The sequence below is a fragment of the Jaculus jaculus genome, chromosome 9 (genome assembly GCF_020740685.1).
Source record: "Jaculus jaculus isolate mJacJac1 chromosome 9, mJacJac1.mat.Y.cur, whole genome shotgun sequence".
Taxonomy (NCBI): domain Eukaryota; kingdom Metazoa; phylum Chordata; class Mammalia; order Rodentia; family Dipodidae; genus Jaculus; species Jaculus jaculus.
In genome coordinates, this window is record NC_059110.1 from 92,948,962 (window position 1) to 92,975,390 (window position 26,429).

A 26,429-nucleotide genomic window follows, 5' to 3' on the forward strand; every position below is an offset into this window, starting at 1 on the left:
TTAAAGCCAGAAGATCTTGACAAATTTTGTTCTTCACAACTGCAGATGTCCAAAACGAACATCTCTTCGTTTATGGCAGAATTCTCAACATTCTTATGTTAATGCACAACGCTTACAAGAAAAGTGCATTAAGGCACTTGGCACTTACACAAAGTTTGTAAAATAAAAGTAGAACCCTCTAGCTATCTTGAGAGCTTGTTTGGGGGTTCTAGCAGGGGGGTGCAGCTACTAGTACACCCTTGACCAAACACTGGTTCTCCTCTATTCGGAGAAGGTCGCCCTCTTCACCTGAGCGCCCAGCTTCAGGAGGGATGCACGTGGAGCGCTGAGGGAGGAAGGGGACACCTGCCTAGCCAGCCAGATCAGCCGAATCAACCTGGCGATCAATGGGGTGACAGATGTCACAGCCAGATCGTCCTCACATCCACCTCTAGCCACCTTTACTTGATTTATACTTCCGGCCTAGAAAATATAACGTAAAAACTATAGCCCACCAATTATCAGCCAGTCAACCCCTCGCCTCCCAAGCATGAAGACCTGAGTTCAATCCCCAGAACCTACATAAAATGCTAGGTGTAGTGGCATATGTCAACAATCCCAGCACTGGGGAGACAGAGATAAGTGGATCCCTGGGACTCACTAACCAGCCAGTCTAACCTATTTGGTGAAGTCCAGGCTAGTCAAAAAGAAGTGTGAGAAGCAACAACTGAGGTTGTCCTCCGGCTTCCACACATATGTGTTCACATATATATACACCCCTGCACATATGTGCTCACCAACACACACACACACATATATGTACATGAACATGTTTATGTGTGTACATACACCACATTCACATGTTAAAAAATGGTATCAAGGGCTGGAGAGACACCTTAGCATTTAAGGCACTTGTCCGTGAAGCCTAAGGACCCATGTTCCATTCTCCAGGTCCCATGTAAGCCAGGCACACAAGGTGGCACAAGCTCACAAGGTCATACATGCTCACAAGGTGGTGCATGCATCTGGAGTTAAATTGCAGTGGCTAGGGCCCTGGCATGCCAATTCTCTCTCTCTCATCCTCTTTTTCATAAAGATGTGTACCACCACACCCAGCATAAAAAACGATGCTGGGTTGGGGAGATGGCTTGGCTATTAAGGCAATTGAAGCAACACCTGAGGACAGTTGTTTTCTGGTCTCCACACATGTATTCACATATGCATATGCCCCTACACATACGTGCTCACGCATACATATATAAACATGTTTACATGTGTACATACACATGTACATGCTAAAAATTGATATGAAGGGCTGGAGAGACACCTTAGCGTTTAAGGCACTTGCCCGTGAAGCCTAAGGACCCATGTTCCACTCTCCAGGTCCCACGTAAGCCAGGCACACAAGGTGGTGCAAGCTCACAAGGTCATACATGCATACAAGGTAGCACATGCATCTGGAGTCAAATTGCAGTGGCTAGGGCCCTGGCATGCCAATTCTCTCTCTAAGCCTCTTTCTCATAAAAGCGCTTACCACCACACTCAGCATAAAAAAAAGACACTGGCTGGGGAGATGGCTTAGCAGTTAAGGCACTTGAATCAACATCTGAGGTTGTCTGATGGCCTCCACATACACTTATTCACATATTCATAAACTCCTGCACATATATGCTCACCCGTATGTAGTCTCAGGCTGGCCTCAAATTCAGGGCGATCCTCCTACCTCTGCCTCCTGAGTACTGGTATTAAAGGCATGTGCCACCACGCCCAGTGTCAAATGATATTTAAAGCGAAGTATTATCATTGCTTAATTGCAAGGCTAGTTCACTTTCCCAGAATTTGACATTCTGTTCCAGTTTATTTGCCTTTAAGACTTTAAGAAGAGCTGTCAGTAAGCTTCTCCTCATTTCAGTCGTAACATAATAAGATACAGGGTAATATATTTTTGAGCTTGAGTCGTAAGGAGAGGTTGCCTTATGACTCAGGTACAGTACCTTCATCACAATTCCCAGTTTTCCGGTATAGCCACCGAGGTTTACTAAGGTATACTTCAAAGTTAGGGTAATTTGTTTAACATAATCTTGTAGTTTATCACCTGGCTCCTCAAGAGCAGTTGAATTGCCTTCTCCCTCCTCTCCCACCCTGACGATGCTGTATAGAGTTGGTAGCTTGCGTGGGCAAATGAGAAGCACGTCGCAAATGACTTCCTGATTTTCTTGCAAGCCCAGGTCCAAAGACCAGCTCTTGGAGAAAAGCAGCGTGCCTTCATCAGCAGAGTCCATTTCCTTCTGTATTAATTGTTGAAGTCCTTCATGTTGCAAGAACAGTTCCTTGCAGAGAACTTCTGGAATACATGTCACCATCCCTGATGGCACTAGATACAGAAATAAAGATGACAATTACAAATAGAAAACAGTAGGAGTTTCTTATGTAAGCCATGACAATGCAGCTTAGGTAGTACCAAATTTTCCACCAAAGACTAAAAGGTATATATACACACGCAGTCTATCAAATGATTAAAGAACTGTAAAGAAGGGCTGGAGAGACGGCTCAGGGGTAAGGCACTTGCTTGCAAAATCTAACAACCTGGGTTTGATTCCTCAGTACCAACATAAAGCCAGCTACACAAAGTGGATCATGCATCTGGAGTTCATTTGCAGTAGCTAGAGGTCCTAGTGTGCCCATTCTCATTCCCTCTGTCTCTCTCTCTCTCTCTGCCAACAAATAAATAAATAAATAAAATATTTTAAAGAAAAGAACTGGGGAGCAATTGATGCAAAGAAGACTTATAGCCGGGAGTGGTAGCACACACCTTTAATCCCAACACTTGGGAGGCAGACGTAGAAGGATCGCAGTGAGTTTGAGGCCACCCTGAGACTACATAGTGAATTCCAGGTCAGCCTGGGCTGGAGTGAGACTCTACCTCGAAAAACCAATAATAATAGTAATAATAATAATACTAATAATAATACAAAGGACTAACAAAGTGAGAATCTTTGATAAAGAAGCAGCACAAACATTGCTCCACATTCACCCCTCTCCCCCTAAGGTGGTGGATTCGGAGCCTCCTTTGGATAACTCCATGGATGAGAAAAGTCAGAGCAACAAAGAACAGACTGAAGAAGGGGAACAGCAGGAATCATCTGAGAGGTGATAAGACAAGAGCAGAGAGAAAGGAGGCCGCCCGAGCAAAGGAGGGAGCCATGTGCAGCCACAGCCCCAGGTCTTTAGGGTGGGGAGAAGAAATCTAAACTGAGACCACAAGGTTGGCCAGGCATCCCTGGTGCTGTTATTTGATGTGACCATGACACGTTCTGTAGAGCAGGTTAGCACTGGAGAGGAAATTCATTTTGTGAATCCCATATCTCAGAGTACTGAAGTCAGCTGCTAATTGATGTACTGGTGGTGGGTGGGGGGGATGGACTACTGTTTGAGGCTGAGCTACTCTAGGGACTGGAGGGAGAGTTTGAATACTTGCTTCCCTGCTGATGGCTACCTGGGAAAGTTGTGGGTTCTTTGGGAGGTGGAACCTTGCTAGAGGCGGTGTGTCACTGTGGGAGGGCAGGCGTGGGATAATACTGCCCAGCTCCAAGGCTACTTGTGCAAGCTGCTACTTTCATGCTGCTGTGGAATGTGACCCTGGCTTCCTGTACAGGCCTATCATGCTTTCTTCCCCATGACGAGACTTCCCCTCAAAACTATAAACTGCAATAAACCCTTCCCTCTCATAAGCTGCTTCAGGTCAGGAGTATTTTGTCCCAGCAATCACAAGATACCTGCTACAAGCCGGGCGTAGTGGCACATGCTTTTAATCCCAGCACTTGGGAGGCAGAGGTAGGAGAGTCACTGTGAGTTCAATGTCACCATGAAATTGCATAGCAAATTCAGGTTAGCATGGGCTAGCGAGAGACCCTATGTTAGAAAACAAACAAAAGGAAAGTATCTGCTACAGAAAATTGGTATGATAAAGTAGGGCTATTGCTGCAATGAGCCCTGACCATGTTGTTTCTAGTATTTTGGAAGTGGCTTATGGGAGGAATATGGAATAATTTGGATCTCTGCATAAAGATGCCTTACAATGTTATACACAGAGCTTGACAGTCCATTCTGATGACAGATTGAAAGACCGAAATGCAGAGAGAACTGTGGACTGTAGAGGCATGGCTTATGAGGTTTCAGAGGAGAAAAGGAACTTTGCTGGGACTGGCCTAGAGGCAGTTTCATGGGATTTGTGTTCTGCTTGTGCTCTGAGTAATTGCACAAAGTTGAATTTAAAATTATTGAACTAATATGTTTGGTGGAGAAGATTGCAGAGCAGAAAGATATAAAGTTTACACCAAAATAAATGAAAGTAAAGAGAAAATTTCAGGTCTCAGGCCCAGAGACTGCTGCTTCAGTTGTAATTGTCTAAGAGATTGCCATCACTGAGGATAGACCATCTGCTCTACAATGGGACAACAAGATGAATGCTAATTCTTCTGAAAGGAGGAGGCCTAAAGGAAGAATGTTGAAGAAGTTTTTGCTCCTCAAGGCTTTGTCCCTCCTGGATTTACAAATGTGACAGCCCACCTGATACTGGTTGTGGAAGTATTACAAACACAGAAGTTATAGGGTCATGAAGTACGTATGGTTCTAAAGATGATGATTTGAGGCAGGGTTGAAGTCCCTGCAAAGAAGACCTGTGAGGTCATGACATGGAACTGTGAAAATAATCTTTAGATAGCAATGGAGACCCCAGAATTTTGGAGATGAATAAGCCATATGGGAACCTATTACTTGATAAGCAATTAAAATATAATTTTTTAGAAGGTATTTGAGTGGAGGTTCCCAGCGTGGATGGATAAAGCCGCTCTCAAAAGCCACAGGTTATTAATTGTAAAGTCTGGTGCCAGGGATGAGATACCTTTCAACAAGCTGTTGGTCAGGAAAGCTACACAGGTCCCTAAAACAATATAGGCCTATTATCATTGCCTTCGGTTGCTCATCAAAACTAGATGGCAAGTCCTTATTGCTGAAGACACCACAAATTTGTAGGAAACTAAGCTGAAACTGAGCTGGAATCTTCCCCCCCCTGCTGGCTAGATTTTCTCATACCAAAAGGTGCTATACAGCTAGTAGGGGAGAAATGATATCAATAGTCCTACATAGATATGGACCCTGGATATTCCACAAATGACCTGTCAGGCCAAGATATGCTCACTGGTACAACAGTGGCATGAATGTTATGAGGGTAACTAACTATTTTCTGATTGGATTTGAAGGCCACTATACAGGAGGAATTTCACGCCTGATAGTGTTAGTCTAACTAAAAGCCTATGGCTAGGAACATAAGCCCAAAGAGAGGAAACTATGACTGTGGTTATGCTAAATAGACAGAATGTCAAACAGTCTTCTAAATATTATTTGTTCTTACAGATTAGTACTGCTGAAGTCTTGGACACAGAAGTTCTTTTTACAATGGGCAATAGTTAATTACAAAGCTGGCAAAATTACCAAGAGTGATTACTCTGTGCTCAACTTCAAACAAGATACATAAACCACTTCCTTTAAAGCTCAGGGACCCTCACTGAAGAGAAGAATGAAAGAACGTAAGAGCAGAATGGTTGAAAAATGTTCTCATCTGGATATGACATGGCTGTTACACTCATAAATTCTTAGCATCTATGATTTCTACTGTAAGATTGAACCTGTCAGTATGTCACCATCAATGGAGAAAGGATACATGAGACCCTAGACACCCCAAGGTCATTAATATAAGCTAATGGATTCTGGTAGAGGGAAACCAGGGTCATCATTGGCGTAGACACTGGACTAGACACTTACCCATTCCATAGTAAGTAACCTCCCACTCATGATCATTCCAGCAACCCTAATTTAATTCAGTGGCTTAAACAAAAAGGTACCAAAGTAAAATGAAGTTAGTTGGGAAGAAAAAGAGTATTAATGGGAGAGGAAAGGAGATAAGAGAAGGTTAACTGGGGGAATGAGATTAAAATGCATGATCCACACATATGAATAAAGTTTCAAAATGGTGACTGACTACATAAAAGTCTAAAACTGCTACCTGTCAGAATATGCCTTAGGAGAATTGCTTAATGATTGAGGTGCTTGTCAGAAAAGCCTAAGGACCCAGGTTCAGCTCCCCAAAACCCACATAAGCCAGCTGTACAAGGTGACACATGTTCACAAGGTCAGGCATGTGTACAAGACGGCGCATGCAGCTGGAGTTCAGTTTCAGTGGCTAGAGGCCCTAGCATGCCAATTCTCTCTCTCTCTCTCTCTCTCTCAAAATAAAATAATAATATTAATGAAACATACAGAAACATGGAGAAAACAGTAATCTATAACTGTGTGGTGGTTAATCTTTATTGTCAACTTGAGTAAACTTAGAGTCACCATGGAAATATACCTATGGGCATGTCTATGGTGTTTCCAAAAAGGTTTAACTGAGGAAGGAAGATCCACCCAGAACATTGGCATCACCATCCGTGGGCCGCAATCCTGGACTGAGTGCAGGGAGAAAGCAGGCTGAGCGTCACCATTCATCTCTCTCTGCTTCCTGATCGCAGATGTGATGTGATCAGATGCCTCATGCACTTGCTGCCAGGTCTTCCCTGTCATGACAGAGTTTATGCCCTCACTCAAGCTAGGAGTCTAAATAAACCCCTCCTTTTTTCCTGTTTTTTTTTTGAGGTAGGGTCTCACTCTAGCCTAGGCTGACCTGGAATTCACCCTCTAGTCTCAGGGTGGCCTCGAACCTTGAACTCATGGCAATCTCCTACCTCTGCCTCCCAAGTGCTGGGATTATAGGCGTGCGCCACCACGCTTGGCTCCTCCTGTCTTAAGTTGCTTTTGTAAGCAAATTTTGTCATAGAAGTAAGAAAAGTAACTGATACAACCTGTGACAAAAAGACTATTTTACTCTAAAATCTCTATGTTATCCTAAAAAATTAATTTTAAAATGAAGCCTAAGACAGAATAGGCACTTCCTTTAAGATGAAACATACATGTGGAAAATAAGCATAGCAAGATATGCTTAACAACAATAACAGCAAAACTTTACAGAAGTGGCAGATTAAATAAGAGTGCTGCTCGCACTGGTGGCCAGAGAAACTTCTCTATGAAGATGGCAGATAACAGTGCAGACTCAAAACTCACTAAAGTAGAAAACATGAGGCTTCAGAGAGCTCAACACTAAAGAAGACTTCTAACATACCCTTCAAGGCTCAGGGGGCATGACAGAAGAGGGGGCAGAGAGAATGTAAAAGCCACAAGGTGTACTGTGAGGCACTGTCCTTCTGAAATGAACTGACTCGTGTGTACGTGACCTCACAGTGATTGCTGATACACCCACTGAAGACAGCCCTCAGTAGAATAGGGTTGGGGGAAGGGGACAAAAACAGGATTACCTAATGGGAATATGACCAATTTGCAGTCTTTACATATTTATATAGTTTATATATTAAAATTTCCAATAAAATTATTTTTAGGGCCAGACAGATTACTTAGTGGTTAAGGCACTTGCCTGCGAAGTATAAAGGACCCATGTTCAATGTCTCTCTAGATCCCAAGTAATCCAGACACACAAAAGGTGGAACAAGTGCAAAGTTGCACATGCCCACTAGGTAGTGCAAGCGTCTGGAGTTTGATTACAGTGGCTAAGGCCCTGGTACACCAGTTCTCTCTCTCTCTCTTTCCCTCTCTCTCTCTCTTTCTGTGTCTCCCTATATATCTGCCTCTCTTGCTCTCTAAAAATATAAACTAAAATATTATTTTTAAAAAAGGTATGCTCTTTGATGGGACTATGCAGCCGTTTTCAAAGAAGAGGACAGAGGCTGATCCCAAGCTCTTAGTTTCCAGGGCAACCTCACAGAAAGACAAGGGGAAGACCAGGAGGCAGAGGTTAGACTGTCCTCCTGGGTTAGGGAGCCCCTTCCTAGGGAAGAGGAGACAGGCATGTAGAATCATGCAGACAATACATGGATGGCTCTAGCATGGTTCTGTGTCTTTATCTTTGGATATTAGTGTAAGGATGATGTTAAAACAAATACCAACTGTCCCCCACTAATAAAGAAGTAGGAAGGCCAAACTAAGGCTGTATCTTTACTTAGGTTATTAAAAGGAAATTCACTGGAAAACCCCACAGTGTTGTTTTCAGAAGATAGTATAGCCCCTGATAGGAAAATGAGCAAAATAACCTGGATGTGAGACATGGGGATATGAAGTAATTTCCAAATAAATATGGGAAATTGATGATTAAAAAAAAAGTATGCTCATATAGGACTACACATGGCTTAATTTCTCTTTCAGACTTAGCAAGCAAGTAACGTTGAATATGTTTGCAGACCTACATGTCTCAAATGCCTCATTAAAAAAATGAAATCAGAATCAACCTCCCCCACAAAAAAGGTATGCTCAACAAAAGTAGTAACTGTGAAAATGCATACCAGACAGGCTATATGACATTCTTTTTTGTCTGGAAAGAAAGTTAAAGAGGAGAAACAGAAGCAGAAACCTAGAGAAGTTTGACTATTAGAAACGTGGAATTTCTAATCAATTGCTGATGGGAGTACAACTATATAATTTGTAAGAAAAAATGCTGTTATCTTATTGCTTGGATATTCACATACCTCCTAAATTAGCAATTCTACTTGCTAGTACATTCCCAAGAGGAACTCTTGAACATGTGTACCAGAATACAAATCAGAGTGTTCAAGAAAGCACTGTTCACAATGCAGAAAACAGGAAACAACTCAATTACCCATCAACGACAAACACAGATCAATGAGAGAAGCTGAGGACTGATGACACTTCCTCAAGAAGGTCCCTTAAACCTCTGAGCCATCCTCACAGCCTGACACTTCTTCAGTGGCTAACCATTATCGACTCTGAAGCTGGATCTAACTCTTAAGTTTTAGAAGGGCAGACGTATATATCATGTATATCTTCGTTCTTTGTTCATTCTCAACTGACTTAGGTGGCTCTTACTTTCAAGTTGAGGAGCAACTACGTCTAGAGATGTGCCTCAGTGGTAGAGTACTTACCTGACAGTGAAAGACCCTGGGTTTGAGCCCCAGTATTTAAAAAAAACCCACCTCCTACACAAAGTAAACTCTATTCAAATCCAAGAGAGATAAAATTTGACAGATTCAATAACTAAATATACCAAAGTGGTGTGACAACACCTGTCAAAACAGCTGAGTTAAAGCAAGAAAATTTTGTGCTGGAGAGATAGTTTAGCACTTAAGGCGCTTGCCTGCAAAGCCTAAGAACTCATGTTCAACTCTCCAGATCCCACCTAAGCCAGACACACAAGGTGACACAAGCATGTGAGGTCGCACATGCACACAAGATGGCACGCACGTCTGGAGTCCAATTGCAGTGGCTGGAGGCCTTGGCATGCCAATTCTGTCTGTCTGTCTGTCTGTCTCTCTCTCTCTCTCTGATGAGATAATAATAATAAAGATTTCTAAAAAACAAGGGGGGGGGAGTAAGGAAATTAGAAAACTGTCGTACCACAAAATCCTAAGAATCCAGAATTAAATACCTTGAAGCTGGTAACTCTGCTGCTGATTTTCCAGATGACCATAAGCACTCCTGCTGTATAAACTGTGTGGTAACACACTTGATTGAAGGGTAGATTCTTCTACTGACTTTGGGAGACCTGAGAAAACAAAGGTACATTTTTTTTGTTGTTGTTATTTTTATTTATTTGAGAGCTACAGATAAAAGAGGCCGAGAGAGAAAGAGAGAGAGAAAGAGAATGGGCGCGCCAGGGCCTCCAGACACGTGCGCCCCCTTGTGCATCTGGCTAATGTGGGTCCTGGAGAATCGAGCCTCGAACCGGGATCCTTAGGCTTCACAGGCAAGCGCTTAGCCGCTAAGCCATCTCTCCAGCCCAAAAGGTACATCTTAAATTGACCATAGGCATTAGTACATTAGAAGTCTGCTTCAAGGGCTTAGCAAGATGACCAGTGGTGTAAGGTGCTTGCTTGCCAACTCTGACAGCCCAGATTTATTTCCCCAGAACCCACATAAACCTAATGCACTAAGTAGTGCATGGATTTGGAGTTCCTGTGCAAAAGCAGGAAGCCCTGTCAACCCATATTCTCTCCTTATGTCTCTCAAATAAATAAATAGCATATTTAAAAAAAATAAAAGTCTGTTTTAAACTATTTTCCTAATAGAAATATGGGGTTAGATATGGAAATTAGGTTTTCAGGTCACCCCAAGGTCCATATGATAAAGGCTTGCTCCCCAGAGTGGCACTAATTGGAAGGAGTTCCAGAATTCAGCGAACAGAGAAAAACAGGCAACTCCTGTGGGAGGCTCAGAAGACTCTTGCAAGGAATTATGGGATCTTGGCTCCTCCCCCTTGTCCTCTTTCCCTCACTGATCAAGAGGGGTACAATCTTACTATGCCATGTGTTCCCTGCTATCGTGTGCTAGGTCCCAAAGCAACATAGGCCATTTGCTACAGTCAGGGACCTCCAAGACTGTGCCAAAATAGTTTACCCCTCCCTAACTTGATGATGTCAGATGTTTGCCACTGGGAAGAAGAGCTACCACTTAGGACTACTGAGAATAGCTGACATGCTTGCTGTGTGGAACTGTCTAAGAGAACCGAAAACACATGGTGGTGAGCTACTGACTGTATCCAGCAGAGATGAGATGAGGAGCTTAAATTTGAGGACTTTTAAGCTTATCTAAAATTCCCAAGAGAAAACCAAGCACCCTAGTTAAATATACTTTTATAGCCAATAACCTGGCTTGTAGTTCACCAGGCGAGTGACCCATTCCTCGGTGGTAAAGGCCTTCACACCGCTGTCGTTCACTTGCCAGGAGTCAGGCTCTTTAGCAAACACGGCACAGCAGAATCTCTCCACCCTGAGTGCACAGACGTATGAACAAACACTTCCTGCGTCATCGTGGACTTCGACGAATTTGCACGAGAATATTATCTCTTCCTTCTTCTCACAGAAGTGATAGACAGGTAGTTGATGAATACACTCACTTATTTCACTTTCTAACTTCTCTAGATCATTCTTCTTGGCTTTGAAACCAGTTATTTGCTGTTCCTTTCCATCAATGCCAAGGAACAGGTAGCCCCCCTCTGTATTTGCAAATGCAGAAACAATTGGAGGAAGAATTTTCTTAATGCATTCTGGAATGTTTTTGGGGGAGAAAAATTTAAGTTCAACATGCATGGATTTAGTAAAGGGGAATTTATCTTTGCATGTAAATTTTGACTTATTAAAATAAGAAGCCAATTCTTCCACAGGAGAGTCTGTTAATGTTGAACACAATCTTCCTCCAGATTCCTTCATGTTTGTAAGGAACTCCAGTGCAGCATGACCTTTCATGTTATCTGAAGACGAAAAATTTCTTATGTATAAGTTGGTTTTCAAGGTGACAATACACTGGCCGTAGATATCTGGAGTCCAAGATTTTATAAAAATATGAAAGTGCCTTTGCTTCTGCTTGAAGTCTAGGTTTTTGTGAACAAATGGCACCATTTTATAGAAAGATGTTTCCAAATCATGTCCTATCCCATCTCTGTTCAATTCATAGTCTACATTCTTAATGACAGCCTCCATCATGCCACCTCCAGAATTCAACAGAGCGCAGACAGCACGCAAGCAAATTTCTTTCTCTTTTCTTTTCTGACCATAATTCTTCATTTTATTCCTAGCTTTTTCTCCAAGTGTGATCCCTCCTATAAATAGAACCCACCCAGGCAAGTTCGGGTTCAGTGTAACAGAGATGTTCATTTTTCTATCAGGTTCCAAGATGAAATTCTTTCCTGTAAAACTGAAAGACAGAGCCATGAGAATAGGATCAAGGACATTTTCGTACAAATATATTTTATATACTGGACATATTTCCCTTCATGTATCCCTCCTCCTCCCCTTCCTAACACTTCCACTCTGCCATTAGTCCCCTGTGTTCCTTTAGACAATTTTGCTCTACTTTCCTATCTTATTACATTTATGATATTATGTGCTAAATAAAATATACAGTGGGGCTGAGGAGATGACTCAGAAGTTAAAGGCACTTGCATGCAAAGCCTGTTTTCCAGGGTTCAGTCACCAAGTACCCACATAAAGCCAGATAGACAAAGTGGAACATATGCCTGGAGTATGTCTGCAGTGCTCAGAGTCCTGGTGTGCTCATTCTTAAACACTCTCTCTTTCTCCCCTCACACATAAATAAGTAAAAATTTGAAAAAATTATTTCACAATCTATAAACTACAAAAAGCAAGCAAGCACAGATGTATCTTTTTGAGGCTGGCTTGATTTGCATCCATTTTCTAACAAACTGACATACATTGGTGCATACACACAACATTGGCTTTATCCACTCCCCTGAAGTTACACACCTAGGTGTACTCCAGAATTTAGTTTTGGGGAAGAATGCTGAAATAAACACTGATGTTTAAGTATCTATGTGATATGTTGACTTGACATCTCTTTGGGTAAATAACCAGGAGTGGTATAATTGGGTCATATGGGAGTTCTTTTAGTATTGTGAGAAATCTCTATAGTGATTTCTATAATGCCAAACTAGGTTACGTTCCTCACTACCACCACCAGAAGTGCATCAGGGATTCCTTTGTCTACAGCCTTGTCAGCAGTCCTTTTTGTTGTTGCTGTGTTGTTTGGTTTTGTTGAGGTAGGGTCTCACTCTAGCCCAGGTTGACCTGGAATTCACTATGTAGCCTTAGGGTGGCCTCAACTCACAGCTCAAGGCAATGTTCCTACCCCAGTCTCCCAAGTGCTGGGCTTAAAGGTGTGGGCCACCATGCCCAGCTTTTTATTTATTTTCTTAATGACTTCCAAGCAGACTCAACACAGGTTGTTTTGTTTTATTTTTGTTGTTGTTTGTTGCTTACTGTTTTGATTTTTTTGTTTTGTTTTTCTAGGAAAGATCTTACTCTGTCCCAGGATGACCTAGAATTAACTTTGTAGTCTCAGGGTGACCTTGAACTCACAGTGCTCCTCCTACCTCTGCCTCCCAAGTGCTGGGATTAAAGGCGTGTGCCACCACATCTGGAAGTTGAATTTTTTTTTTCTTTCTTAAATTTTATGGGAGCTTTATCCCACCACTTCTGCATTCTCATGGGCAGGAGCTCTCTATACTCTCCTTCCTTCTCTTAAGTTATATCTATAACCTACAAACATCTTTTTAAACTGATAAAATATAATGAGCCAGGCAGATGGTTCAGAAGTTAAAGGCTTTTACTTGCAAAGCCTGGCAGCCCAGGTTTGATTCCCCAATACCCAAGTGAAGCCAGATGCACAAAATGGCACATGCACAAAATGGCACATGCATTTGTAGTTCATTAGCAGTGGCAAAAGACTCTGGTACGCCCATATACTCTCCCCCCGCTTTCTCTCCCTCTCTCTCTCTTTCTCTCCCTCCCCCCACCCTCTCTCTCTCTCTCTCTCTCTCACACACACACACACACTAGTGCTTTCTCTTTTACTGCTCACAAATAAAAACATCTAAATAAATAAAATTTATTATTTCAAAAAATTAAATAAACTCAGTTCTCAGGTGGCTCACGGGATGGCAGCTTGATCCAGCCCATTACCCCTTGTAGTCCTCCACACTCTTGGCTGCTTGCTCCACACCCTCTTGCCTTATCACTATACTAGTACCCCACCTCTTAAACGTCTGCTCTCTTTTTCCAAGAAACCCCTGACTTGTGAAAGGACATAGTCATTGTGGTAGCCAATTGTTTTTTGGCAGACATACACTGGCTCCGCCAAGGGCCCACGGTTTCTCCCAAGCCCTACAACTGCGGGCACTTTGTTTCCCCACTGAACTCACACTGTGCTTCAGGTTTCTCATCTCCACCAGTCAAGTTCCCACCCCCTGAGGACTCCTTTGTCTCTGGACTATCACAGCCCTGCCTGGGACAAATCAACTGGCAAATTTACTGTTTTGAAGGGTGGAGACATCAGAGGTAGCTGGGATAAACTAGACACTGGCTCCTGCAGGCAGGAGATAAGAGAAAACCCTGGCAAACAACCAGGAGAAAGTTACGAAGTGGGAGGTGCCAGGCCATAGGTAAGCCTGGAAATGCCACTACCTTGACCTGTATTACTCTAGGACACACATAGACCATGCTGTGTGTTTTCTGGGCATTGGGGGGGGGGGGGGAATGCCCCTACAATGGACAACGAGGGACAGAATACAACTCATCCTAACCCAAGATTACTCTATTTCTTCATCCTCTATCTCATTTCAGATAGAACAAACTGCCTCCAAGATCCCGCCAAAGTCACCACTAGACTGCATCATTAGAAACTGGGCTCAATTACACCCAAAGAGCCTTAGGAGAAAGATTCAAGTCATTTTCTTCCAGGAAGCCTGACCACAGTGCTCTCTAGAAGATGGAGAGAAATGGCCACCACAGGGCGGCTCAATTAGAATCTAATGCTTCCACTAGGTCTTTCTTTGTAGAAGGGAAGCAAATGTACAGAAGCATCTTATGCACAGCTATCCTTTTACCTTTGTGCACATCTTGAATTGGCTTTCAACTGCCACATAAGCCTGGCCACCTTTCCTACTGTGTGTGGCTTAGTGTCTTCTAATCCACAGGCTTCAACTAATAGTCTAAAGACATCCCCTGTAGAATCTCCTGCCTCAATTCCCAAAACTCTTAAGTTTTTATATCTGAACTATTCCCTGTGACTCCCTCTGGATCCTGCCCCCAACCCCATATTTAGAGGAATCAAATTATCAGGGACCAAAAGCTCCAATGAGGAAGCCACCTGTACGCCCCCCTCCTAACCCTTGCAATTTATATCCTCTACAAGAGAAGCTATGTGTGTGTGTGGGGGGGGGGGGGGTTGGGATGTCCTCTGTTAATCAGTCTTCCTCTTTCAGCTGAAGGAGATGCAATGAGAACTAAGCAAATTCACTGAAGAACCCAGCTCAGTACTTCCAGGTTTTCTAATAGCTTACTCGGCAATACGACCTGGGATGAAGAGTTCATTCTGGCCTAGAAGCAAGACCAAAAGAAAAAAAGAAAAGAAAAATATGTTAATGATAAATCATACTTTGACCTCAATTGAAAAACAGGGGGGTGCTAACTCAGGCAATAGCAATAGTGAATGAATACCATACAGCCCATTCCCAAGTTCCTAACTCCAGTGTTCCCACCAAGCCAGAGGCAGTTACCTTAAATAACCCCAGTAGGAATCAACAAGCCTCCTAGGAGGCGTGGGACAACCAACATTTCATTTACTGTATCCTAAAAGGGATCCGGAAAGCCTCTAAACTATACCCAGCTGAACACTATAACACAGGGCAAATAGGAACCCCCATCACCTTCCTCTGGAGACTCAAAGAGGCCACTAGGAAGCATTCTAATGCGAGTCCAGAAACCATGAAGGAGAACATTCTCCTTAAATTCCTAACCCAACCAGCACCTGATATTTGCAGAAAATGACAAAAAATGGTAGTCAAACCAGACAAGAATTTAGATCAGTTGGTCCAGGCTGCAACCTCTGTTTATTACAATCGGGACTTCAAAAAGGAGATGGAAGAGGAGGAGGAGAAGAGAACGAGGAGGAGGAAGAAGGAAGAGGAGGATTTGATAGATAAATGGGCAGACAGACAAACCTGGAGATATATCTCCTCTTCTTGAATAGAGGAGAATGTGGATAGATAGATGATTGATAGATAGACAAACAGATAGATAGATAAATTGCACCAATAGAGTCATGAGAGTCACTCAAGAAGGCGTCTTCCTGAAAGGCATCTCTAAGGCTTGTTTCCTCCATAGTCAGTTTGGGACATTTTTGTAAAGAATGTCCCAAAAAGAAGGGAGAACATGAGATATTCTTACCGGCCCCTGTCAGGACCCTGTCATCACTACCAGGGTAACTATGGGAGGATCTGATGCCCTCTGGTGCCAAAAGACCTGAGATCATCTCCCTCAGTAGTATGCTGAAGGGTCCCAGGGCCTTCTATACAGGTTGCCACCACCCCAGTTCAACTTGAGGAGCCCAGGTGACCAGTGAAGATGACACAATAAACTCTAGATCTTATAAATGACATGGGAGCTCAGTTTTTGGTGCTTCCTTTCTCTCCAGAAACCTGAAGAAACTTCACAACTGCATTTAGGGGCACATCAGACCAGCTCCAAAGAAAGTTCTTGACATAGCCCCTTGCCTGTTCTTGGGGAGACTGCCTCTTCCATCACTCCTTCCTTATGGTTCCAGAAACACCAGCCCTTTTGTTAGGGAGAGATATTCTTTAGAAATGCCAGATAGAGATGATTTTACCTCCAAGGGGAATCTGATATTTGAATCTCTTCCCTTTGTAGAGGAAAATGTAGATCTTCTGGTCTGGACTGACAAGGAAACTATGGGCCAAACTGTCACTGCTTCTCCTGTCCAGATACATCATAAGGACCCCACTAATTTCCCCCATTAAAAACAATATCCAGGGCTGGAGAGATGGCTTAGCAGCTAAGGCACTTGCTAACCTATGGAAACCTATGGACTGGGGTTCAATTCCCCCAGTACCCACATAAAGCCAGATGTACATGGTGGCACATGTGTCTGGAATTTGTTTGCAGTAGCTAGAGGCCCTGACATGCTCTCTCTCTCTCTCTCCCTCCCTCTCTCTCTCTCTCTCATCTGCCTTCTTTCTCTTAAATAGATAAATAAAAATAACATTTTTAAAAGAACACAAGAAGTGGGCTGGAGAGATGGCGTAGTGGTTAAGCGCTTGCCTGTGAAGCCTAAGGACCCCGGTTCGAGGCTCGGTTCCCCAGGTCCCACGTTAGTCAGATGCACAAGGGGGCGCACGCGTCTGGAGTTCGTTTGCAGAGGCTGGAAGCCCTGGCGCGCCCATTCTCTCTCTCTCCCTCTATCTGTCTTTCTCCCTATGTCTGTCGCTCTCAAATAAATAAATAAAAAATGAACAACAAAAATTATAAAAAAAAAAAAACACAAGAAGTAACTTTAAAAGAAGAACAATATCCATTAAACCCAGGGACAGTTTAAGCCCATAATTATAGCCTTGAATAAACAGGGACTCCTAAAAAAGTATTCCAGTCCACATAACTCTCCTATTCTTAGAGTCTGGAATGGGCCCAATAAATGGAGACTAGTTCAGAACCTCTCCTTGATTAATGATGTGGTGGTCCTCCTTCATCCTACAGTATGCAATCCTTATACTCCTTATACCCTCCTAACGCAGATTCCCTCTGGGACGACTCATTACTCAGTCCTGGATATGAAGGAGACTTTTTTTTTTTTTTCTGAGTTCTATTATACCCAATTAGCCTTTGTGGACCCAACCCGGAGGACAAGTCAAATCATCTGGACAGTGTTACCTCAAGGCTTTAGAGATAGTGTCCACCTATTTGGCCTGGCCCTAGCTCAGGAATGGAACAGTCCTGAGACCACTCTATTACAGTGTGTATATGATCTTGTGCTTTGTGGGACTGCTGAAGAAAACTTCTCTTGAGAAACTAAGGCCCTTCTCAATTTCTTGGCTAAATGTGGACATAAGGTCTCAAGGGGAAAGGCACAGTTCTGTCAATCTAAGGAAGGTCTTATTTGGGAATGATAGTAGAAGGTGAAAAATGCAGTTTTGAGTTCTGAACAGATTCAGCCTATTCTATTCTACCCCCTCCCTCAAACTGTACAGAGAGAGAGAGAGAGAGAGAGAGAGAGAGAGAGAGAGAGAGAGAGAGAGAGAGAGAGAGGGAGGGAGAGAGGGCGGGCTTTCCTAGGAGTCACGGGTTTGTGCAGAATTTGGATCCCCGGGTTTGCAGAGCTAATGAAATGAGCCCCCTTTACCAACTTCTTATGCAGGCACAGAAATGTCCTTCGACTCCTCTGGTATGGGAGCCTGGGGCACCAACCACTTGAAAATGCACTGACTCAGGCCCCCACTTTGGCACTATGTATCCAAGCCCAGTTTTACAGAGATAGAGGATTGTTTTCTTAGGTACCAGGGAAGAAAAGACAGAGCCTACAACCTGATAGTTTTGGGAGTCGCTGCCTTAACTACATCCTGGGAGGGCTGACTTATGGAAATATGGCAAATTTGGCCCAAACAAAAACATCATGGCTGTGGCAGCTGAAGTTGCCTTAGAATTGGGAGACCTCCAGAGACAGTGGGACTCTCTCTGGTGGGGATAGCGTTAGATCATCATCAGATCTTATGTTTAAAAGGAGGAGGAGTATGTGCAGCCCTTAACTCCTGCTGAATGGACATCAATACCTCCTGTCTAGTAGCATTATTTAACAAGTTCCCTCCAGCTGGGAATTGAAATGGCTTTCAGATGTTTACTCTAACGACAAAAGGATTGGGGCTTAGGCATACAAATCACATCTTCTGATTTTCATTGTCTTAAGTTCCCTCACAAAGTCCCTCAGTTCTATATGTGGACATGATTCTGGCATATATAGAAATCTATTGAGTTGGGGAAGGAAGGCCATGAAAGGTAGACAGAATTGAAACTAGATTACAGAAAGTCAGAAAAGGAACTGTTAAGAAGTAAGCATTTTAGGACTTCCGGTTAAGATGGCGGCGTAGGTACCACGCCAAAGCAGCCTAGGGGGGAAAAAAGACCAAAAAACCTCAGCAAAATACAAACTTTCACTAAAAAGTGAGGTGTATAGGAAATTGAAGCGGCAGCGGAGAAGTAGAAGAGATCCAGAGCATCCAGAGCCCTCACAGGCCGGCAAAAGCGGCCCCGGCATCTCCGCCAACTGCAGCCGTGGCGCACCAGAAAGCTGCCAGGCTCAGCTCCAGCCACAGGAAAAGCCAGGTGCAGAAGCTTCCCCTCACACCGCGCTCTCCGCAACTCGGGAAACGTGAAGGGAGAGCGGCAGCGAGCAACGGAGGAGCAGACTGCGAGGTAGAAGAACACGTGGCGCAGCGAGACAACCAGAGCAGCCGCGGCTCCCTCCCCTCCCCCACTGCCTGAGCCCAGCTCCGGGGAACAGAGCAGCGGCCCGGGACCCGGCCACGCCAACTTGAGCCGACAGCGGGACCCAAGCAGGAGCAGAGTTCAGCAGCAACATCAGCGGCTCCAGCACTGGTAACAGCAGCCCCAGCAGCAGCAGACCCAGGAGTGGCAGCAGCGGCAGATCCGGCAGCAGCAGCTTCAGTGCGAGCAGCGGCAGTGGACACAGCAGCAGCAGCTTCAGCAGCAGTGGTGGCTCCAGCAGTGGCAGCTACAGCAGCAGCAGAGGTGGATCCAGCAGCAGCACCGGCGGCAGCTTGAGCAGCAGCAGTTCCAGCAGCAGAGATGCTGATCTGCAGAGCCACAGTTGCCAGGCTCGGTTTGCCCCGCAGGAAAAGCCAGTGCCCAGCTCCAGATATCAGAACAGCAGCCTGACAACCCAGGCAGCAACTTGACTGAGACCAAAAGCATCCAAAAAGGTAACTGGGATTGCACCAGGGAAGGGTCTCACTTGGTCACAAGCTGACTTGGATCCCTCAACAGACCAGAAATCTTAACCTCTTTGTTGATAGAGGATCTGGTTGTTATAATAACTACTCTTGCATACATACTCGGGACTGTTTTTGATTGAATGTGTACAGTGTTTAGTTAAATTATAGAATCAACCTGTATTATATTCCACTCAGCCTGCTTGAATACTCCTATAACAGGGAAATTCAACCCCTAAGAACATTTTTGTAGATACTCTGAGAGTCTTAAGAGCCACACCTAACACCTTAAGCTCCTACCCTGAAAATATATTACATCAAATCAATTGATACAGCTAAGAATACCCAGCTAGCTAGAAAATTCAAGCATTAACTTAATCCAAGATGCAAAAATATATACATTATAACACAAGAAACACTAAAAAGCAAGACGATATAAATCCACCTAAAAGTATTAATGCATCAGAAATGTCCTCCAGTGAGAACGAGTTAGAGGAAATGCCTGAGAAAGAGTTCAAAAAAATGATTATAAATATGTTCAAAGAGGTCAAAGAACAAATCAAAAGAATCAAAGAAGAAATCAAAGAGGGAATCAAAGAGGAAATCAAAGGAATCAAAGAAGAGGCAGGACACCAATTTAATGAAATAAAGAAGGCAATGCAAGACATAAATAAGGAAATAGAAATAATAAAGAAAAACCAGTCAGAATTACTAGCAATGAAGAACACAGTTAATGAAATAAAAAACTCTGTAGAAAATCTCACCAGTAGGATGGATGAGGGAGAGGACAGAATATCTAAGCTAGAAGACCAGGTAGCAGATCTAATACAGTCCAACAAAGAGAAAGACAAACTTACAGAAAAGTATGAGTGGGAATTTCAAGATATTCAGGACACTATGAAAAGACCCAATATAAGAATTCAGGGCATAGTAGAAGGAGAAGAATTCCACTCCAAAGGCATAGTGGGCGTCTTCAACAAAATCATAGAAGGAAACTTCCCCCAAATTGGGAAAGAGGTGCCAATGCAGATACAGGAAGCCTTTAGAACCCCAGCCAGACAAAACCCAGAAAGAACCTCTCCTTGCCATATTATAATCAAACTTCCAAACACACACACCAAAGAAAAAATATTGAAAGCAGTTAGAGAGAAAAATCAAGTTACCTACAAAAGCAAGCCCATCAGGATTACAGCAGATTATTCAACGCAAACTTTTAAAGCCAGAAGGGCTTGGAGTGATATATTCCAAGTTCTGAAAGATAACAACTGTCAACCAAGGTTACTTTATCCTGCAAAGTTATCCATTCAAATAGACGGGGAAATAAGGACATTCCATGACAAAAGCAGGTTAAAGGAGTATTTGAAGGCAAAACCAGCTCTACAGAAAATACTTGATAGAATCCTCCATGCTGAAGAAAAGGAAAAGCACACATATAAGGAACCTAGAAAAAAACAAGCAATACTCAAATACTAGTTAACAGAAGAGAGCACAGGTAGAACTGGAACCACACACACAAAAAAAATGGCAAACATAAATACACACCTTTCAATAATATCTCTTAATATCAACAGCCTCAATGCCCCAACGAAAAGACATAGGTTTGCAGACTGGGTTAAAAAGCAGGATCCTACGATTTGTTGTCTCCAAGAAACTCACCTTTCTACAAAGGATAAACATTATCTAAGGGTGAAAGGTTGGAAGATGGTGTTTCAAGCAAATGGGCCTAGAAAACAACCAGGGGTTGCTATCCTAATATCGGACAAGGTAGACTTCAGTCCAACGTTAGTCCAGAAAGATAAGGAAGGTCACTTTATATTGATTAAGGGCACACTCCAACAGGAGGACATTACAATCCTAAACATATATGCACCTAACATGGGGGCTCCCAAATTCGTCAAACAAACACTATTAAAATTAAGGTCACAGATAACACCAAACACAGTGGTAGTGGGTGACTTTAACACCCCACTCTCATCAATTGACAGGTCATCCCGGGAAAAAATAAACAGAGAGGCAACTGGACTAAGTGAGGTCATAGAAGGAATGGACTTAACAGATATATACAAGACATTTCATCCAAAGGCTGCAGAATATACATTCTTTTCAGCAGCACATGGAACATTCTCTAAAATCAACCATATATTAGGACACAAAGCAAATCTTAACAAATTCAGGAAAATTGAAATAATTCCTTGCATTCTATCTGACCACAATGGAATTAAACTACAAATCAGTAGCAAGAAAGGCTATAGAGCACACACAAAATCATGGAAACTAAACAATACACTGCTAAATGATGAATGGGTCAATGAAGAAATTAAGAAGGAAATCAAAAAATTTATAGAGTCAAATGATAATGAGAACACAACAAACCAAAATCTCTGGGGCACAATGAAGGCAGTTCTAAGAGGTAAATTTATAGCCTTAAGTGCCTATATTAAGAAATTAGAAAGGTCACAAGTAAACGACCTAATGCTTCACCTTAAATCCTTGGAAAAAGAAGAACAAGACAAACCAAAAATCAGTAGACGGGAAGAAATAATAAAGATTAGGGCAGAAATTAATGAAATAGAAACAAAAAGAACAATCCAAAGAATTAATGAAACAAAGAGTTAGTTCTTTGAAAGGATAAACAAGATTGATAAACCTTTAGCAAATCTGACCAAAAGAAAGAGAGAAGAGACACAAATTAATAAAATCAGAGATGAACAAGGTAACATCACAACAGATTCCAGAGAAATTCAAAAAATTTATAGAGTCAAATGAAAAAAATTAAAAAATTAAAAAAAATTAAAAAACCAAACAAACAAACAAAAAAAGAAGTAAGCGTTTTAGAAGCACAAGTTCATGCTAGAATATGAGGTCATACTGTACAGAGATCTCAGGTACATAAGCAAGCCAAAATCATCTAAACATATAAAGTTATACAGAGAGAAAGAGAGAGAGAAAAGTTCTCCTAAAAGCTGAATGAAGCACTTAACAAATCTGGTATGAATTATCAGATGCTTTTCTCAAGACTTGTGTCAGATTTTTCTCTAGCAACTTTATCTTGGACAGAACTACAGGGCTTCACCTACTGCACTTAGGAAACGAGACTATGATTTCAAAGCCACCACAAGCCAGAATCATTCCCTCAGAGTTGCCCCCAAATTGAACTGAGTGAGGAGCAAGCTCTTGATGATGGCCTTCTATTCAAAGAGAATCCCTGGAAGATGAACATGACCCTGAAAAATGTGGATAAGGAAAGGAGTCTTGACACCTGGCAGACGACCAATCAGGAGGCCAGGGAAGACCCATGACGTAAGCTTACATTTATCGTTTAGTAACGGTGTTAAAGTGAGAGATGTATATTCCTCCCATGTTGGACTATCTCCGTTATAGCTCAGTGTGCTTTCGTTCCAATTTCATTGTAGTTCATGCAGGAGGGCTGCCTGCCCCAGCTATGAGTCCACCTCCCTGCTTCCCTAGCAGCTGAGATCTTCCTCGTAAAGGGCCTCTAGAAGCCAAAGGTGGTGGTGCCCTTGGGAAGCTAATGCCTGGACTGTGGACTGTACAGTGAGTTCCAAGTAAAGTTGGGCACACAAGATCTTGTCCCTCCCTTCCCCAGAAATCCCTCCAAAGCCAAAACAAAATCACAGAACTCTGTAATGCTGCAGTTGAAGCGGTTTCCCTTGTGCCCAGTGCGGCTATAGCTCCACCCTCTATGTAAGGTGTTGCTCAACAGCCTGACGTCCACACTTCCTCTTAGCCCATCTTTCCAGCACACACTGAGCCATGCTCCTGCACCAGACTCACTTTCGCTTTATAACAATGTGGAAAAGAAGATGAGAATCCCATCTCCCCACCGAGTGCTGGAGGAGTATGCTCACGACCTGGGGAACTTGGAACTCAATGGACTTGCAGTGGAACCTCCTGAGGGAGGAAGGCAGGGGCTAGCCTGGGACCCTGACGATCTCAGTCCAACCACTGTGCTGATGTCAAGTTTTCTATGGTTCACATCTGCTTCCCTCTGGCACATTCCTGGAACAGAAAACTAAGCTGTGGCTGGAAAGCTGGCTCAGCAGTAAAGGCGCTTTCTTTCTTTCTTTCTTTTTAAATATTTTTATTTATTTTTTTATATCATTTTTTTACAACTTCCATAATTGTAAACAATATCCCATAGTAATTCGCTCCATCCCCCCATTTTCCCCTTTGAAACTCCACTCACCATCATATCCCCTCCCCCTCTCAATCAGTCTCTCTTTTATTTTGATGTCATGATCTTTTCTTCCTATTATGATGGTCTTGTGTATGTAGTGTCAGGCACTGTGAGGTCATGGATATTCATACCATTTTGTGTTTGGAGGAGAATGTTGTAAGGAGTCCTACCCTTCCTTTGGCTCTTACATTCTTTCCACCCTCTTCTGCAATGGACCCTGAGCCTTGGAAGGTGTGATAGAGGTATTTCAGTGCTGAGCACTCCTGTGTCACTTCTCAGAACCATGGTGTAAAGGCACTTTCTTGCAAGCCCAAAGGCCTGGTTTTGATTCCCAGAATCTACATAAAGCCATATGCACAACACCATCTGGAGTTGGTTTATAGTGGCAGGAGGCCCTGGTGCACCCATATTCTCTCTGTCTCTGTCTCCCTCTCGGTTGAATAAATATATTAAAAAATATTAAAGGAGCCGGGCGTGGTGGCGCATGCCTTGAATCCCAGCACTCAGGAGGCAGAGGTAGGAGGATCGCTGTGAGTTCAAGGCTACCCTGAGACTCCAGAGTGAATTCCAGGTCAGCCTGGGCTAGAGTGAGACCCTACCTCGAAAAAAAAAAATATTAAAGAAAAACTAAATGAGGGCTGGAGGGATGGCTTGGCAGTTAAGGTGCTTGCCTGCAAAGCAAAGGACCCTGGGACCCATGTAAACCAGATGCACAAGGTGGCTGTGGTAGTTGGATTCAGGGGTCCCCCATAAACTTACATGTTCTGAACGCTAGGTTCCCAGCTGATGGAGATGTGGGAATTAACACCTCCTGGAGGCAGTGTATTGTTGGGTGTGCACAAGGGGGGAGCTAGTGTTTGGCACACTCTCCTGTTCCTGTTGTCCACCTGATGTTGGCCAGGGGGTGATGTCCACCCTCTGCTCATACCATCGTTTTCCCTGCCATCATGGAGCTTCCCCCTCGAGCCTGTAAGCCAAAATAAATCTCTCTCCCACAACCACAAGCTACACTTGGCTGGGTGATTTCCACCAGCAATGTGAACCTGACCGCAACTGTGGCACATGCATCTGGAGTTTGTTGGCACAGGCTGGAGGCCCTGTCTATTCTGTCTCTCGAATAAATAACAGTAACAGTGAAATTTTAAATTTAAAAAAAAGGGCTGGAGAGATGGCTTAGCGGTTAAGCACTTGCCTGTGAAGCCTAAGGACCCCAGTTCGAGGCTCGACTCCCCAGGACCCACGTTAGCCAGATGCACAACGGGGTGCAAGCATCTGGAGTTTGTTTGTAGTGGCTGGAAGCCCTGGCGCGCCCATTCTCTCTGTCTACCTGCCTATTTCTGTATCTCTCTCTCTCTCAAATAAATAAATAAAAATAAAATATTAAAAAAAAACTAAACTGGACACTGGAGCCACCAAGCCCTAGAACCCAAAACTCAGTGACCTCTCTAACATCTTGGTCACATTTACAAGGTAGTTATTTCTTCTGAATTTTTTCTTTTCTTTTCTTTTATTGTTTTTTTGTTTTTTGTTTTTGTTGTTCAAGGTAGGGTCTCACTCTGTCTCAGGCTGACCTGAGTCTAAAACTATTATTATCATATATTAATTACAAGTAGTAATGAATTTCATTATGGCATATGTGAGCATAATATACTTTGATCATATTCATTCCCCATTACCTTGAGAGCAGTTCTCTCAGAGCAGAACTCCGGATTTAGGGTGTCTTGTTAACTTTACTCAGGAGGAAAGGAGAGAGAGCATTTGGATGAATTCCTTCTACCAGCCCAAGCAGGTTGATAGAAAGCACAGAAAGAGCCAGGCTGGTGGCGCATGCCTTTAATCCCAGCACTCCGGAGGCAGAGGTAGGAGGATCGCTGTAAATCAGAGGCCACACTTTGACTACATAGTGAATTCCAGGTCAGCCTGCTTACCTCAATTAAAAAAAAAAAAAAAAAAAAGAATGAGGGGACAGGAGTGGATGGCTCTTACTCATGGGGGAATCAGACCCACGGGGCGTTCTTTGCCCTCCTCGGATGCATGGCACCTGGTATTTCTTTGGCAGAGCAATGTTCTCCTCTTTTAGATTCTCAGCTTCGTGGGCTCGGAGCAAGTCAAGATCCCCGCCCGGGTCTGCCTCCCTGAGAGCGGTTGTCTGTACTGGTGGTCGCCCCCAAGCCCCCCGCGCTTCCTCCCAGAGCCAGCGGCCTGGCCCCGGGGTGGGGCTGGGGGACCGAACCCGCGGCGCTGCGGCGGGGGGAAGCTGCGGCGGGGCGGGGCGCGGCGGGGCTCACTCACCGGCGCGCCGCGTGGTCCGCGAGGCTGAGCCGCGGAGCCCCGAGCCGGTGCTGGGCGGCCGGCGACGGGGACCGGGGACCTGGGCGGGCGGCGACACTGCCGGGCCTCGGCAGCCGTTTGCACGCGACGTCTCTCAAACACTGAAGCTGACCGGAACTCTTCCTTTTAAAGAGTGGCCTGGGACATGTAGAATATTTGAGAACTCGTATTTCATTGGTTGGCGTCACTCCAGAAAGTGTAAGAACACGCCCGGGGAAGTTATGTGAAATGCACCGGGCATCCAAGCTTGTACATTTGCCAGAAAATCGGGGACTGGCGGGGCGTGGTGGCGCGCGCCTTTAATCCCAGCCCTCGGGAGGCAGAGGTAAGAGGATCGCCTTGAGGTCAAGGCCACCCTGAGATTACATAGTAAATTCCAGGTCAGCCTGGGCTACAGTGAAACCCTACCTTGAAAAACCAAAATAAAATGGGGAATGGAAAAGAAACATAAACCTGGCGTGGTACTGCACACCGTTAATCCCAGCCTTGGGG

General features: G+C 43.7%; 1 protein-coding gene across 1 annotated transcript; it reads right to left on the reverse strand.

Annotated features, from left to right (window-relative positions):
* Positions 1-1,558: 1,558 nt before the first annotated feature.
* LOC101598906 (schlafen family member 12-like) lies at positions 1,559-25,944 on the reverse strand. Its single transcript, XM_045159581.1, has 4 exons — positions 25,899-25,944; positions 10,745-11,790; positions 9,527-9,643; positions 1,559-2,353 (listed from the first exon to the last, which is right to left on the reverse strand). The coding sequence occupies exons 2-4, from the start codon at positions 11,748-11,750 to the stop codon at positions 1,764-1,766; spliced, it is 1,713 nt and encodes a 570-aa protein (XP_045015516.1). The 5' UTR covers positions 11,751-11,790; positions 25,899-25,944; the 3' UTR covers positions 1,559-1,763.
* Between the last annotated feature and the right edge of the window lie 485 nt (positions 25,945-26,429).